General features: G+C 45.4%; 1 protein-coding gene across 2 annotated transcripts in view; it reads right to left on the bottom strand.

The window, feature by feature from the left end:
• Positions 1–14819, bottom strand: part of MATCAP2 (microtubule associated tyrosine carboxypeptidase 2) — a 55424-nt gene extending 40605 nt beyond the window's left edge. For both annotated transcript variants that reach the window (XR_014173562.1, XM_081932603.1), the window contains exon 1: positions 14440–14819. Coding sequence is in view for 1 of the 2 variants with exons in the window: in XM_081932603.1 (XP_081788729.1) it covers positions 14440–14464 (25 nt within the window). In the remaining variant the exon portion in view is untranslated. The remainder of the gene's footprint in view (positions 1–14439) is intronic.
• Positions 14820–18202: the final 3383 nt, after the last annotated feature.

Genomic DNA, 18202 nt, shown 5'->3' with positions numbered 1-18202 from the left:
CAGAATGGTTATCTCCTTATCTTTGTATGTCAGGGCTTGCCCCCTTTGTGTGCTCAGAATCTCATCTCTTGTGCTTTTTCTAAGGAATTTAATGTGTACCTCCCTGGGAACATTGTGTGTCCTAGCATAAGCTGAATTCACTCTATAAACCAGGTCTATTTCCCACCCCATCTGTTGTTTCTCTTTCTGGATGTAGTCAGCCAAAATGTTTGTCATGATGTCCCTTATATTTTCATCATCTGTCTCCATCACATTTTGAAATCTCAGATAAAAGGACATTCTCTCAAACTCTATTTTCATCTGCTGGGAGTCAAGTTCTTTGTTTCCCTTCTGCATCCCTTCCATCCCTTCCCTCATCTCAGCCGCCCCACCCTCCAAAAGGTCCAATCTCTGTGAGTTCTTGTTAATTTTGGCCTGGTTCTGTTTAATTTCTTTTTTCATCTCCTGGAGTTGTTTCTTTATTTCCTCTTGTCCCTGTATAATTTGCTGAAACATTTGTTGAAACTCCATCTCCGGAGGTTTAGGTTGCATCAAAGCTGTTATCATTGATTGTGTACTTGGACTGGAGGTTGCAGATGTCGGGGCAGAGGCAGCAAAGCCAGGCTTTCCAGGAAGTGGTTTTTTGGGTGGCATTCTTTATACCATAGAGAGTTCAGTCAGTATAGAGAATGGTCAGACAGGAAGGCAAAGCAGCTAGGAGAGTCCAAGTGACAGAAGGTCCAGGCAGAAGAGAGTTTTTATTTCCACTGGCCCTGGCAATAGAGCAAAGTTTCCACTCCAGGGAGTTCAAAGAACAGCAATCCAGAAGAGACTTGTCTGAGTAACACGGAGACAAAGACCGGAAGCCTGAAGTTTCAAAGGTGGAGTCAGATTTCACATTTCATAAAGACAGCGGAAGTGTGCCATCTTGCCCTGCCAGCTTCGGGTTTGGAGACAACAAATAAAGTTTTCAAAGTTTAATGTTCAAAGTTTCCAGATCATCATTGTTTTAGGGTTTAAGTCCGAAAATTCACTTAGTAGGGGCGTGACATCATTGGTTGGCTCTCCCCCTCCTCCTCCTTTCCCTGGGGCTAAGAGCTAAATCGTTTCCAGCCGCCTGTCCAAGTGAGGGGGGGAAATCCCCCTCCCTCCAGCTGCGCCTCTCCGATTCACACCGAAAGTAGAATTTAAACAGCTGACTTTTTTGTTAAAGCTGATAGAATAGTTAAAAGGAATAGAGGAAGTTCACGCCTCACCGCACAGCAGCCGCATCCTTCTAGTCTCTGTTTCTCCGGACGGCATCGTAGCGAAGACGCCGGAGCGTCTCCCCATCGTGCTCCCCGGTGCCTGGAGCGAGGCGGGGGACCTCCCACTGGCCGCTGCCGATCCAGGGATCCCCCGCGGTGCCGCCCCTTCGGCAGGACGCCTCTATGGGGCGTCCTGTGCCCCCCAAGGAGTGGGAAGCCCACCGGGGGAGCGGGGGGCGAGCAAGGCTTGCTCGTCACCGTCGCTCCAGCCCTTTTCTTGCGCTCATCTTTTGCGTGCGTGCGTACAAGCAAAATATCAAGGCAGAGGGGACAACGACTCTCTTCCCACTGTCGCCACTGCGCAATGAGGAAACTGGGTACGCAGTGCAAGAGACTCCTCAGCGCCAGACTGAAGTCAGCGCAAGCTGCGGTCCCCTTTGTGTTGGCTCAGGAAGGAGAATGGGGAGCAGCAGCAGCTGCTGCTAGTTTGGTACAGGGTGGGAAGAGCTCTCCTTGCGCAGGGTTCTGGAACTCTGCATCCAGAGTTGACTGCTTCCGGCTCTTTCCTGAGTGAACCCAAAGGAGACCGACCTGAGTCTGGCGCTGAGGAGTCTCCTGCGCAGTGCAGCCAGCTACTCACTTCTCAGTGGTGGCAATGGGAGGAGTCGCTGTTCCCGCTGCAGTGATCCTGGCCCAGGAGGGTATTTTGTTTGCACGTGCAAGTCTGATTTTTAAAAAAGAAAATAACAGAGATGGCAAAAAATGCATCTGAAAATAAGATTATTTATAATTTTGAATAACGTATTATATTGTCAAACTCAAAAGAAATCAAAATATATATCCTATTGCTGTTAGTACAATCTTGCCAGCTTCTATCAACTTAGAGGTCACTATAAAAAGATTACAGAGAAGCAATTTCCTACAATTAATAACTTTTTGGATTTGCTATCGTATTCAATGAAAAAGAAAGAAAAGGAAAGAGGGAAAGGGAAGGAAGAAAAGATAGAAGAAGAGAAAGGGAGAGGAAAAATAGTGAAAAACAGAAATGAGAGGGAGGGGGAGAGAGACCCTATTCCCACACAAAACACTGAGCCATGAAACCTTGGTAGGCATGTCTGGGGGGGGATGCCATGTGACTGAGTGGGAGTGATGTTGAGTTGGCCACACCCACCCAGGTTTTGTGGCTCCCGGTGTTACATAGTAGCAATGAAAATAATTTTATGGTTGGGGGTCACCACATGAGGAACTGTATTAAAGGGTCGTGGCATTAGGAAGGTTGAGAACCACTGGTCTATTTGAATAAAAAGTGCATTGTCTATTTTTTGTGTTTCCTTCTCTCCATACATCTTTTAAGTCTATTTCATCTATCATTTTGAAAAAGGATTTTGGAAGAGTCTTTCTACTTTGCTTTATTATTTTCTGTGTTTAATAGTCCAATTTCTCATCTACTATTCCATTAAAGTCTACCATCATACAAATATTAACATAGTCCAATTCAATTATTTTCATGTGTAATTTTCTATAAAATTCTTCTTGATTGTCATTTGGAGTGTCCTGATAGCCCAGGCCACGGCCTGATGAACCTTTTTGAAACAAGACTCTGCTCTCTTGTCCTCCACCTTCAGCCACTCCAAGAGATCGAAGGGAATGAGAGTAGAAGACGTAAGAGCAACCACAGGTGTATCTATCTTAGGCCACTGCAAGAGATTCTCCATCTCAGGAGCAATCAAATATAATCATTTGTCACAGCCACTGGGGCTGGGATAGATCCAGGCTGAGACCACTGGCGTTGGACATCATCAAGGAAGAGCTGAGGGACAGGAACCTCCTCATTCTCAGCCAGCGATTCAGAGAACAAGTTCTTGGCCTTCTTGGCCGGTTGTTCCTTGGCTGAATCAGCCAAGGTACTGGCCATCTCTGTACTAGTGAACGCCTTGGTCTTGTGAAGAAGAGACTTAAAAGAGCAGGCTTGAAGAGACCAGTGAAGGCAGGTTTGTCAGGGGTCATATCCTCATGATCAGAGAGGATCTGCTCAATGGCCACCTCTTCAGCTGCTTGTGAGTCATTACTGCGCACTGATGGCTTGGGGGAGAGAGGAATCTGAATGGGGGGAGGATGGCCCTGATGAACTGGGGCCCGAGTTCCCTGCTTATTGAAGGTGGCTCCACGCTGAAAGGCAAACTATATGGTCTGCATTATGGCCTGGAAAATAAATTCCTGCAGTTCTACAGAAAAACATGCTGAGGTGGGCCTAGACTCGGCTATGGCCTCCTCCTGCCCAGGTACTCCTCAGCAGTCATGGGCAGGCACTTGAAGGGTGCAAAGTCCCCTTCAAAGCAAGCTGCCTGCAAATCTTGGGAGATTGAAATATTATCTGGAAGACAATGTGGTGCCTCATCACTGGCCTGAGTGAGATCAGCCTGCCTTGGATAAGATGGATTAGTCCTCAGAGCTTTTTGTGCCTTTGCAAATTGTTTCTCCAAGGCCTTCATTCGTCTACTGGCATCTCTATCAGAAGTAGATGACTTATGAGAGGATGACTTGGACCTGCCTCACTTGTTAGAGCCCTTGGCTGGCACCACTTTCCTCTATGGAGCAGGCTGCAAGATGGAGGATGGGCCTGGACAGGGTTCTTTCTCCTCGTGACCCAAGTCAGCCATTCTTAAAGGCAGGTGAGTGTGCAACTGCGAGCGGCCCACTTACCACCTCAGAACCAGAGTTGTATTGTTAATTTTGTGAACAGGACTCTGCCACAGCCTCAAGGGGTTATGACTGAATACTCGGACAGGAATGGCCTGAGGCTGGGTTGTGAAGAGCACTCAGGCAGCCTCGTTGGAGACCTCGGAACTGGTAGACCGGGGTCTTTAGACAAAAAGGAAGTCTTCTCAGAGCTGTTGCTGCTTCTAATAGGCAAACCTAATGTCTAAAATGGCAGCTGCTCTTCTCTCAACCGACAGTCTCTTGAGAAGCACAGCCAGGAACCCCTGCTGAGGCTGCAGCTGAAGCTCACCCAGTCCAGATCTCTACCCGATTTTCTAGCCACTGCGGTGCCCAGCTGAGAAGACAAACCTCGCACTGAACTGGCTTTTGCGAAGCGGAGGTTTGTCACTGCTGTTTGACAGCTCAGTTCGTGCGAGGCCTGAAGCAAGCCCTCACTGCTGGCAAGCCTCAAAAGGCCATTTGACAGCAGTCAAATTCCAAACAATAGTCCTTTCTGTGCTGCTGCTACTAGATAATAATGGAGATCCAAATATTGATTTAAATTCAATTTCTCTGCTCAGAGACTGAAGAGAGAGTCAAAAGTCATGCTGATGGGCTGAGTTGATAAACTGAAGGTCAAGTGGAGGGGCATGGCTAAAAAGACTCTAAAATTAACTCAGTCACTGGGTGGACAAAATGAAGTTGAACCCATGCTTGGATTCTCCAAGCAGCGCACAGGAGAATAGCTAAAGAGTTCCCAAACATTGTAAGCTGGCACTGCTTGAACCATCACCTCCAACCTGCGCTGGATGACTCCATAAAAGACATCAAAAAACGTAATCACTTCAAAATATTCCTTGACAAGATAAACACTACTTTCCACAAATCCTGCAAGAGACAGGCAGAACTTTTCCAAATCTCTGAACAACTGGGCATTGAAATTGTGAAGATTGGCAGAGTTTTCGGACCAAGATGAGCTGCCTGTAGTTTAAGGTCAACCATAGCTGTGTGGCGTGCTTACCCAGCGTTATATCAGTTTTTTCTGGGCAATGAAAAATCCCCAGGCCCGACTGCCCGTTTTGAAAACTTAATTTTTTTGACTGAGTTGGCCCTCATGATTGATATTCTAAATGAGATTTCTCTTCTGTCAAATGCCCTGCAGGGGAGAAACACAGACATCATCAAGGTTGAAAAATTGCTATTGCAATCAATAAAAGCGTTTCAAATGCTTAGACGGGGAAAGGGCCCATATGAAAAAAAGATTGACGGAATGATAGCTTCAGAAACCTTCCAAAAAATAAAATTAATTCCAAATCAACGATTTGTTGCACTTCCTTGTGAAAATTGTTTGGAAAGCATCACCACCAATTTGAAGAAAAGGCTGATGGATTGCGAACATCTAAAAACAGGTAGCCAATTGCCACATGTAAACAAATTACAATTTCTCACATATTTGGAGCCAGATTACTAGAACACTGAAGATGTAGTCATTCCATGGGAGAAGCAGAGGAAGGATTGATTGAATTTGGTGAAATGTTTAATTACGAAATTGATTTGAATGACTACAGAGATTTTTTGGAAAACGTATTAAAAGATCCCAAGATTTACACAATTCCTGATACTATCAAAAAAGCTAGACATATTGTCAGGAAAATTGCTGTTAGTTCAGCAGGGGCGGAAAAGGGGTTCGCGTATATTCAGAACAAAGGAGCTGCCTAACTGTTCCAAACATTAGCAATCTAATGACAATAAGCTTTGTTGGCATGCCTGTTAAAAGATGGGACCCAATTCCTGCAGTCAAAAAGTGGCTCAGATCACACCATCACACGACTGATGATCCATGAGTGAAGAGCAAGAGAAGTGCAACTGAGGAGGCCAGAAATGAAAGAACAATGTGAAAACATCTTCAACCACAAAACCAATAACACAAGTACTTGAGTCTATCTCTTTCATTGTGTTATTCTTATATATGGTGTAAGGGCATGCAATTAAAGTCTTCCTTTCTTCTTTGTGCAGGCTATTCATTGGAGCAAGGCGGTCAGTTTGGGGTGTTGAAGACCGCCAGGAAAATCATCTTTCCTCTATAAGTAGCTGTTTTATTGTTTTGTGTGCTTGTGCCATCCTAATGTAGTGCATGCAATTGAAGAGTGCATTTTTGTGTCTCTCCTCTCTGCAGGTCATTAATTGGAGCAAAGTGGTCATTCGGTGATGTTGAAGACACACAAAAGGACAGTCATCTTCCTTCTCTATTGTTTTGTGTGCTTGTTTCATCCTAATGTAGTGCATGCACTTGAAGAGGTCATTTGTATTGAAGAGTTGTATTGAAGACAGGCAAGGACAGTTATCTTCCTTCTGTAAGTAGCTGTTTTATTGTTTTGTGTACTTATTTTATTCTTATTTAAATAGTAAGGGCATAAAATAATACATTTACCTTTTTATATCTTCTTTTTGTAGGTCATTCATTGGGGCAAGTTGGAGCAACTGGGGCTCTGAATGACTGATGGCCTCCTGGCTCAAAGCCACCTTCTCCTGAGGAATTCTCCACGGCCTCTCCACGGAGAGATCAACCAGCTCCGCAAACCAGGACTGCCTGGGCCAATGCGAAGCTACCAGGATGAGTCCCGCCCTTTCTGCCAGGAGTTTATTGATCACCTACGGAATGAGTGGAAGGGGCGGAAACACGTACAGGAGTCCTGGAGGCCACCTGGCCCTTAGAGCATCCGTCCCCTCCACCTGTGCTGATTGGTAATGAGAGAAAAATCGTGGGAGTTGAGTGTTGGTCGCCGTAGCAAACAGGTCGACCTGCGGAAGCCCGAACCTCCTCACAATCTGGTTGAACAAGTTTGGATGCAGCCTCCACTCTGAGTTGTTGATCATCTGGTGGCTCAACCAATCCGCGCTCACATTGTTGGAGCCAGATATGTGATCTGCTCTCAATGACGCTAAGTGGATCTCCGCCCAACGGCCCAGGGCTTCCGCCTCTGCCATGAGTCGTCTGGAGTGGGAGCCACTCTGCCAGTTCACGTGGGCCTTCATAGCTATATTGTCCATGAGCAGCAGAATGTAGCGACCCACCCGTTGGTGCGAGAATCTCCTCAGGGCGAGTCAGGCTGCTCTTAGCTCCAGCCAATTGATGTTCCGGTCTGCCTCCTTGCACGACCACCTGCCCTGTGCTAATTGCCCCTGGCAATGCGCGCCCCAACCGTAGAGGCTGGCGTCCGTCGTCACTATGATCCTGTCAGGCTCCTTGAACAGACAGCCCTTCTCCACCGCTTTTGACTGCCACCATCTCAGGGAACGGGACATCTTGGGTGGAAGCCGAACCTTCCTGGGAGAATTGCTTGCCTTCGCCATCTGCACCTGGAGTGAAGACGGGCCCAGGGAACCACGTTGAGGCAGGATATCATGACGCCCAGCAGTTGGGAGAGCTGGACGATCGGCAAGGAGGAGGCCCGGCGGCACTATCGAATCTTGCCCCTGAGATTCCATAGCCTGTCTGGAGACAGGAACACCTGGCATGAGACAGAGTCCATTATGGTACCCAGGTGTTGTATACGTGTCGCTGGGTCTAGGTGGCTTTTTTTCACGTTTACAGAGAAGCTGTGCTCCTGCAGGGTGCGAATGGTGATCTGTACATCTCTCACTGCCTGTAGATGGTTCGTCGAGTGAATGATGATGTCGTCTAGGTAACATTCCAGACGGATGGGATGAGAACGCAGATGAGCCGCTACAGCTGCAAGAAGCTTGGTAAAGGTTCTGGGGGTGGACGATAGTCCAAATGGCAGGGCCCTGTATTGATAGTGCTTCCCGTTGTAGCACAGCCGTAGAAACTTCCTGTGGGCCGGATGGATGGGCACATGCAGATACGCCTCTTTGAGATCGATGGAAGTGAGCAGGTTGCCTCGCCTTATGCAACCTAGGATGGATTAGAGGGACTGCATCTTGAAGCGCTTGTAGGCCAGATGTTGATTCAGGCGCTTCAGATCTAGTATGGCCCTCCACCCCCCTGAGTTCTTGGGGACCAGAAGAGAATGGAGTAGAATCCCTTCCCTTCCTGCTCCGAGGTAACTGGCTCTATGGCGTTTATTTGCAGAAGATGGTCGATTTCTGCCTGCATGAGCGATCTTTTTACAGGGTTCTTGGCCAGGAGGCAATGAACAAATGTTCGTGGCGGAAAGGATAGAAATTCTAGTGTCAGCCCCCTCCTGATGGTGTTTAGGATCCATGAGTCCGTGGTGATTCCCTCCCAGCGGTCTGCATAGAGATGCAGACGGCCCCCGATGGGAGGGGCACTCTGGCGGTCATTTGCCGTGTCTGAACTGCCGGTTGTGGGAATCCCCTCGAAAGGGTTTTCGAAAGGAACCCTGGTTATGCTGTCTGCCCCTGGGGGTAAAGTTGGTCCGGTCCTGTGTCCTGTCATTAGACAGGTTGTAAGACCTCTGATAGGGATAAGAAGAGTTGGGAGCCTGGGCATTGTCTTGCGCCTGAAAAATCTGTTTCCTGAAGGAACCAGAGCCCTTCTTCTCATTTTTCTTAAAGGTAGACGGAAGGATTTTCCGTTTATCCTTCATCTCAATCAGGAATTTCTCTAAGGAGTCCCCAAAGAGAAAGCCCCCTTTGAATGGAGCTGAGGCCAGTTTCCATTTGGCCTTCATGTCCGCCTGCCAGTGTCGAAGCCACAGCAAGCGGCGTGAAGTCACGTTGGAAGCCAGCGCCCTGAATGCGAACTTTGCTGCATTCAGGGAGGCATCTGCTGAGTATTCTACAGCCGTAATGATCTTGTTGAGATCGTGCCGCCAACGAGATGCCTCCGAAAGAGGCTTAGATCTCAGCTGGCGCAGTCAGAGCAGGGAGGCCCTCATAAAAAACGAGGCAGAGGTGAATGCCTTAATTGCCCAGGTGGCCTCCTGATGCATTTTGTGACATGCCTTTTCCGACCTCTTATCCTCTGCCTTCAACCCCTCTAAGAGATCAGCTGGAAGAGTTGAGTTGGAGGTCAGTGAGACCACCAGAGCATCCACCTCGGGCATTTTTAGCACATCCTCTAGCTTCGGTTCCAGAGGGTATAATGTCTTGTCCGCACCACTGGGGTTGGCCAAGGTACCCGGTTGCGCCCATTGACGCTGAACCATGTCCATGAATAAATCAGGGACCGGAATGAGCTCTGGGTCCAGGGTGGTTTCACTAAATAGCCCTACCTTGAGGTCCTGAGAAGTAGAGGGAATGACCTTATCTTTAGGATTTGTTCCGAGCTCCGTTGAAGCCCTGGCCTTGTGTAAGATGGCCTTAAACAAGGAGGGCCTGAACAAGCCCATGAAAGCTGGCTTATCGGGAGGCAAGTCCTCATCCTCCGAAAGTTCAAACTCATCAGCAGCTTCCTCTTCCCAGACAGATACCTCTGTGGTGACAGAGGTGCCCGGGGAATCGAGGTTGCGGCCTCTACCCTCCGCGGGAGGGAGATTAGTTTTAGAGGCCTTGCTGCCTCTCCCTTCCTTTTGACGCATGGCCTCGACCACTCCCTGGGAAATAGCCTGAGCGATGACCTCCTTCATTTCAGCTGACAGAGCTGGACCCTTATCCTCTATAGGCCTAGAGCTGGAAGAGGGATGGCCTCTCTCACCCCTAACATGGGATCTGGAGCCTTCTGCGTGGAAGCAACTATGGAATGGTTCCAATCCCCCTCCCACAGAAGAGCTGGGAGAATCTGGGTAATTCAGGGAGGCTGCAGGAGAACCAGACAACGAATCTCTATCACAGAAGGAAGGGGATTGATCGCCCTGATTAGAGAGATTCCTCTCTCTCATGTCTGGGTGGAAGAGAGTCCGATCCAGCCTCACAGGCCTGAGGAGGCAGAGGGACCTGGGATTTAACAGGTCTCTCTTCTGGAGTATCCTGTCCCTTTTCCCCGTAGTGTTTGGGGGCCCTGCTCCCAGAAGAGCTATGGGGAGCCTTCACCCCGTGCCCTTAGCCCCCTTTCTCCCTTGGCCCGAGGGATCTGGCCTGCTGCGCTTTGCAGACGGTCCTGCCAACTCCTCCCACTGCTCCAAACCTTCATCTGCCATAATCAGAGGTGTTGGTCTGGGTAGAAGATGAGGCAGCTGCAGGCAGGGCACTGGACACTGGCCAGATGGCTCCAAAGCGTCCGCAGATCGAGCTGAAGCTGGAGGCTGGTTGTGGGCACCAGGACACTCCCTGCCACCTCCCCCGGGGTGAGGGTCGCTGAGAGGGCAGATTTAGGCTTGCTGGCGGCCCGGACAAGCCCTCACAACCCTTGGCGGCAATCTGCAGAGAGGCGGAGAGGCGCGATGAATTGCTGCTTTTGATGGCCAAAACGAGCAAAAAAGATGGCCGCCGTGGTTTTTTGCACACTTAGAGAAGCCCGGGAAGCAGCCAACACCCAATTGGCGGCCACTAGAAAGCACGCCAACGTGTCGCTTTCAAAATGGCCGGCACACCCTCCAGATCGTGCAGAGACGCCGCTCAGGAAGGGATCTGACTAACTCCTTCCTTTGGAGCGGCCGGAGACGCGCGGAAAAGCCGCAGCCGCCTCCACGCTCGCCAGTCATCGCCAGACCAGCGGTCTCAGCCGTCCAACCCTCTACGGACTAAATGCAGCTGGTGGAACCCAATTGTCACCTCAGAAGACTGCAAGCAATGCAAATAGTTAAAAATAAAGGTTAAAATTCAAATGGTAATAAAACAAAAACAAAAATAAAATAAAAGGGAAAAATCCTAATAAATTCTAAACTAATTTTGTCTACTAATATTTTCCTGGACAGCCCAGCCTATCTATCCAATGACTGAGAGCTCCCCAAAACTAGTCCTATCGGGCGGACTGAGTTTTTAAAACTGAACCTAAGGAGGCAAAGGAGGCGTGACCAGGGGAAAAATCAACTCAGTCCTTGGGCACTGGCTGTGTTAACCCACGCTTGGACTCTCCAAGCAGCGCACAGGAGAAGTTTAAGCCATATACAGGTGAAAGTTGAAAAATTAGAATATGTGGAAAAGTTCATTTATTTCAGTAATGCAACTTAAAAGGTGAAACTAATATATGAGATAGACTCATTACATGCAAAGCGAGATAGTTCAAGCCATGATTTGTCATAATTGTGATGATTATGGCTTACAGCTCATGAAAACCCCAAAATCCACAATCTCAGAAAATTAGAATATTACATGCAATCAATAAAACAAGGAATGTACATAGAACAATATCGGACCTATGAAAAGTATAAGCATGCATATGTACTCAATACTTGGTTTGGGCCCCTTTTGCAGCAATTACTGCCTCAATGCGGCGTGGCATGGAAGCTATCAGCCTGTGGCACTGCTGAGGTGTTATGGAAGACCAGGATGCTTTCAATAGCGGCCTTCAGCTCTTCTGCATAGTTCGGTCTCATGTCTCTCATCTTTCTCTTGGCAATGCCCCATAGATTCTCTATGGGGTTCAGGTCAGGCGAGTTTGCTGGTCAATCAAGCACAGTAATCCCACAGTCATTGAACCAGGTTTTGGTGCTTTTGGCAGTGTGGGCAGGTGCCAAATCCTACTGGAAAATGAAGTCAGCATCCCCATAAAGCTCGTCTGCGGAAGGAAGCATGAAGTGCTCCAAAATCTCCTGGTAGATGGCTGCGTTGACCCTGGACTGAAGCACAGTGGACCAACACCAGCAGATGACATGGCTCCCCAAATCAACATAGACTGTGGAAACTTCACACTGGACTTCAAGCATCTTGCAGTCTGTCCCTCTCCAGTCTTCCTCCATACTCTGGGTCCTTGGTTTCCAAATGAGATGCAAATGTTGCTCTCATCAGAAAAGAGGACTTTGGACCACTGAGCAACAGACCAGGTCTGTTTTTCTTTAACCCAGGTAAGAATGCTTCTGACGTTGTTTGTTGTTCAGGAGCAGCTTGACAAGAGGAATACAACATTTGAAGCCCATGTCCAGGATCTGTCTGTGTGTGGTAGCTCTTGATGCACTGACTCCAGCCTCAGTCCACTCCTTGTGAAAGTCCCCAACACTTTTGAATGGCCTTTTCCTGACAATCCTCTCCAGGCTGCAGTCATCCCTGCTGCTTGTGCACCTTTTTCTTCCACATAATTTTCTATTAATGTGGTTTGATATAGCACTTTGGGAACATCCAACTTTTTTTGCAATTACCTGTTGAGGCTTTCCCTCCTTATGGAGGGTGTCAATGATGGTTTTCTGCATAATTGTCAGGTCAGCAGTCTTTCCCATGATTGTGATTCTTTTTGAACCAGACTGAGAGACCATTTAAAGGCTCAGGAACTCTTTGCAGATGTTATGGTTTAATTAGCTGATTAGAGTGGGACACTGAGCCTAGAATATTGCACCTTTTCACAATATTCTAATTTTCTGAGATTGTGGATTTGGGGTTTTCATGAGCTGTAAGCCATAATCATCACAATTATGACAAATCAGTTTGAACTATCTTGCTTTGCATGTAATGAGTCTATGCCATATATTAGTTTCACCTTTTAAGTTGCATTACTGAAATAAATGAACTTTTGCATGATATTCTAATTTTTTGAGTTTCACTTGTATTTAACATCAACCTAAGATCTATTGCACAATCCTTACTCGAAAGGGATCTGCCAACTGAGTGTATTTTTTTATATTCTGCTTCCTGATGTGTAATGTTTTTGATTAAGATGCTGTCCATACAGTGAGAACCAAAGATTGAGTATGTTTATGATATTTGAAGCAGGTGTGAGCAATGAACAAAAAAAATATCCACACCAAAGTTTAATCGTCTCCACCATTATTGTATTTTCTTAATCACAATAATTCCAAGTTCCATCTTTTCTCCTACTTTTGCATACTAATCACCTGTTAGCTGTACTACATCAATATTGGATTATGCACCTAGCATCTAATGCAATTTATCTTACCATACCATTCCATTCCATTTACCATACCATTCAGTGAATATCAATTGCTTACACTAAAATCGATATTCCATAGGTACACACTAATTTTAATAGTTACAGCCAACACTGTAAAACACACTTCATTATTTCCTTTCTGCTATCATTACAATTACATTCCCTTTTATAGTCTCATGCCGGGTATCATATAATTTAACCACCTCTGTTAAAGTTGTTTATTTCAGTTTAGTACATCTACTAATTTTCTAATAGCATCCAATTTATACCTCATTTCAACTCTGAAATTTCATGTTTTCCTTGGTTTGTGATTGTCACACTCTGATGAGGTAGACAAACTCAGTAGATTCAGTGATCCTGAAAGCAACACTGATGGGAATAAGAACTCTTGGTGAGATACTGGTAAAACCAAAATGGGAAGAATGAAATTAAGAGATATTCATAACAAGACCAAAGGAAATCTGCAGGCCAGTCCATCTAGAACAGGAGTCCCCAACTGAGATCCGGTTGTTAAATTATTTGGCACGCCTGGCCCTGAGAGGGAGATGGAGACAGAGTGTTCTTGCAACTCATGCAACCTGTTCAAAGAGGCTTCCTAAAGCAGAGTAATTTAATACAGGAATGAGCTGAGAACTCCACAAAATTTCATCTCTTGAAATCCTATCCTATGCAGAAATCCTGCCTCTGTACACAAGAGAAAATAAAGCAATCTGGCAGCAAATGAAATGTTTTTCTCTGAACAAAAAAGGTACAAACATCCAGGCAGGCATTAGATGACAGCAAACAGATATACAATATTGTGATGGTATCTTGTAGCCTGGATATATGTAGCTCAGAACTGATAGACCTAACATGGTTGCAAACAATAACAACCATATAGAGCATGGCTACTAATTTACCTGTTTGTACAAGGAGGAAAAAAAAATCTTTCCACGAATTTTTCTCCATAGTAGATCCCAGAGATTTTCTGCCTATGCAGAGAGAAAAGGATTCCCTCTTTTTTTCTGTATAGACAGATCGATATTTGTTTAATTATCTAGATTTGTGTGTGTGTGTATGTGAGAGAGAGGGGGGGGAGAAGGGAGGGAGGAAGAGAGACAGACCAAACTGTCAGACTATTGTAATGCTATCTCTGTAATAATGTTCTATATCACCCCACCCCATCCCACCCAAAAACCACACTAATCTTGAAAATAATAATTTTCAATTTACTTAAGCACATATTTATTCCATTAGGTATTTTATGTGAAAAAACAATTCCCAGTTCGGAAGAAATTATGTCCTTTTTTTAAACATACAGACATATTAAGTCTACATACAGACTTATATTATGTTCAATTGTCAAGCCCATATTACTCTACTCAACAGAATTCATGGGACTGATCTAATTGCTCCCTGATGGATTTAAATTCTCAGAAATGACACATTGCTACACAAACGATCTATTTTAAAAGGACCTATTTTAAATCAATGGGTCAAGTGGTCTCTCTCTCTCTCTCTCTCTCTCTCTCTCTCTCTCTCTCATCTCCTACCCCCTCTCCCCCCAATCCCCGTTTTATCAGAAATCCTACTATAAAGGAAACAAAGGCGTGAGGCATTGTTACTCACCAGTGACTCGAATAGACTCAAGCATCCTTCGGCGGATGAGGTGTGGGTTGCAAAGGGATCTCGCCTCCTCACTTTTTACCAGGCTACTATTCTAAAAACTCGGGGCAGCTTCAAGGCGACAGTTGGATAGCACGACCAAGAGGAACTAGGGACAGAAGTTGCTGAGCTTCTGTCAAAACTGAAACCTTGGGGAAAGGCGCTGAAAGCGGCGCTAGCAATTCGAAAGGCCGCTTCTCTTCCTTTCTCAAACTCCGAGCAGCGGCTGGACCGACTCTCTTTCGTTCCTGCCCGGCCGTTTCTTTATACGGGGTCATTGGAATCGTCAGTAGCTGCTAGATAGCCTAGTTGCTAGGACACCACCATTTCCCACAAATCACAGAACAGTTCCTGTAGGGGAATGTTATCACGAAATCTTGCAGATGCGCAGTGCGACTAGTAGTTCAGGATTTCATCGGAAACTACATTTCCCAATATACAATGCGCCGAGGGACATACATGAATGTGTTGGAAATTGCTGTCGCTGTAAATGGAGCATGATTGGATCAGCGTGGCAAGTAGCTACTGTATTATGGTCGCCTAAACATGGTGGTTTTTTTTTTACGTTGATTAAATTTCCAGATACTTAGATTTCATATCCCATAAATTAGAGATTATGGGATTGGAGTTTGTCTATTCCAAAAGAAATGTAACTCCCTGCGAAGACCTATCAGTAGGTGAGGGGTATTGTCCTGCGGAGAAAGGCAAAACCTAGTGACGTAGACTTTTAGGAGTTGGTCAGTGCATTTGTTTTAGGAAGCTAGCATGTTACACTTGACATATATAGAACATTTTAATGGGATAGGCATAATTATGTGAACTGAGTCTAAGTTTAATATTGGGTGGGGGAACCTTAGTTATAGATAAATTATAAAGTATTAAAATCGCTAAAATTTATACTCTGTCTACAGCTGTTCAGAAGGACTGCCAAAATTGTTTTTAAAGCATACTTTTAAAGCATAAAATATGCAGATTATAAAATAACTTTTCCCAATCTGGTGAGCTCTAGATACCTGAAACCTAAAAGTCCCAGCATATTGTATATAAAGGATACAAGCTTTGGGAAGGCTAAAAGTAAACTTGTAAAGATTATGCATAGAATAGTTCCAAGTAATTTCTGTGGTCTTTGCTGCTTCTTTTAATTATTATTGGAAAAATAGCAATAGCACTTAGACTTATATACCACTTTACAGTCCTCTCTAAGCAGTTTACAGAGTCAGCATATTGCCCCCCACAATTTGGGTCCTCATTTTACCCACCTCAGAAGGATGGAAGGCTGAGTCAACCTTGAGCCTGGTAAGATCTGAACTGCCAAATTGCAGGTGGCCGGCAGTCAGCAGAAGTTGGCTGCAGTACTGCACTCTAACCACTGCGCCACTGTGGCTCATACTATACTATATATCCGTGTTGGTGAACCTATGGCACGCGTGCCACAGGTGGCATGCAGAGCCATTTGTTAGGGCATGCAAGGCGTTGCCCTGTCAGTTCCAGCGCGCATGCACGCGCTGGCCAGCTGACTTCGGCCTTCATTTTCAGCTGATTTTCACCCTCCGGAGGCTTTCCTGAAACCTGCACAAAGAGATACAGAAAGGAAGACTTTAATTGCATGCACTACTACATTAAGGATGTAACCAGCACACAAAGCAATAAAACAGCTACTTACATAGGAAAGATGACTGACCTTGCCGGTCTTCTACATCACTGACCACCCTTGCTCCAATGAATGGCCTGCACAAAAGAGACACAGAAAGGAAGACTTTAATTGCATGCACCGCCACATTAAGACTGTAACCAGCACACAAAGCAATAAAACAGCTACTCGCATAGGAAAGATGACTGTCCTTGCCGGTCTTCTTCATCACTGACCACCCTTGTTCCAATGAATGGCCTGCACAAAGAGACACAGAAAGGAAGACTTTAATTGCATGCACTACCACATTAAGGATGTAACCAGCACACAAAGCAATAAAACAGCTACTTACATAGGAAAGATGACTGACCTTGCCGGTCTTCTACATCACTGACCACCCTTGCTCCAATGAATGGCCTGCACAAAGAAACACAGAAAGGAAGACTTTAATTGCATGCACTTACACCTTACATAAGAATAACGCAATGAAAAGAGATAGACTCAAGTACTTACTTGTGTTATTGGTTTTGTGGTTGAAGATATTTCCAGATTGTTCTTAAGCTTCCAGACTCCTCAGTTGCACTTTTCTTGGTCTTTACTCATGGATCATCAGTCATGTGATGTTGTGCTCTGAGCCACTTTTTCACTGAAGGAATTGGGTCCCATCTCTCAACAGGCATGCCAACAACGCTTATCATCATAAGATTACTTATGTTTGGAACAATTAGGCGGGTTTTTTGCTCTGAACGTATGAGGTTCATTTTTGAGAACCCCCTTTCCCCCTCTGCTGAACTAACAGCAATTGTCGTGACTATATGTCAGGCGTTCTAAATACCATGCAGAATTAAATCATTGTCCAAGGCAAAGTTATCCTTAAAGGTCCAATTTATTCATGCAGGCAAGTTAGCACGTCTATGGAATTCCAACTCTAATGTTCTTCCTGGAATTCCACCCAGTTGAAAGTTCATGATGTATCCCCACACCCACAAACCCACATGTTCCAATCATCATCTTCCACGCTGGCATCTACACCCCTCTGCTTCCGGTCAGGTGTCGAGGTGCGGAGACAAAAGATGACCTTGGCTTCTATAAAAGAATGACAATAATACATTCCACAATCCTACTCCTTTCTATTCCCCCCTCCCAACTACTACACTAATGAAACAGCATAGGAAATTAATAAAAAGTGTGGCAGGCCAAAGATCCTAAAAGAAACATAACTACAGGCCTGACACTCTTAACTTTTTTGATACTCTCAGGAATTTTGTATGTCTTTCACAGTTTCCAAAAAATCTCTGTAGCCATTCAAATCAATTTCATAATTAAAAATTTCACCAAATTCAATCAATGCTGCCTCTGCTTCTGCCCACTAAATCTTCAATGTTCCAGTAATCCGGCTCCAAATACGTGATCGATGTAATTTGTTTGCATTTGGCAAATGGCTAACTGTTTTTAGTTGGTCGCAATCCATCAGCCTTTTCTTCAAATCGGTGATGATGCTTGCCAAAAGGTTTTCACGAGAAAGGGCGTCAACCTTTTTTTCATATAGGCCCTTTCCCTGTCTAAGCATTTTAAATGCTTTAATTGATCGCAATACTAATTTCTTGGCCTTGATGATATCTGTGTTTCTTCCCTGCAGGGCTTTTGACAGAAAAGAAATCTCATTTAAAATATCGATCACAAGGGCTAAATCCTTCAAACCATTTAAATTTTCAAAATGGGAAGCCATGCCTGGGAATCTTTCATTGCCCAGAAAAAACTGATGTAGTGCTCGATAAGCATGCCACACAGCTATGGTTGACCTTAAACTACAGGTAGCCCATCTTGGTCCCCAAACTCCGCCAATCTTCACAATTTCAAAGCCCAGTTGTTCAGAGATTTGAAAAGGTCATTCTTGCTCTTTCAGGATTTCTGGAACATGGTGTGTACCTTATCAAGGAATATATTGAAGTGGTTAACTTGTTTTATTTCTTTTATCGCATCATCCAGCACAAGTTGGAGGCAGTGGTTCAAGCAATGCCAGATTATGATGTTTGGGAAGTCTTGAGCTATTCTGGTGCTGACTCCAGATTTTCTCCGAAGCATAATGTTGGCACC

This window comes from Natrix helvetica, assembly GCF_964273705.1.
Source record: "Natrix helvetica genome assembly, chromosome: Z".
NCBI classification, from domain to species: domain Eukaryota; kingdom Metazoa; phylum Chordata; class Lepidosauria; order Squamata; family Natricidae; genus Natrix; species Natrix helvetica.
This window is presented reverse-complemented; position numbering and strand designations above follow the sequence as displayed.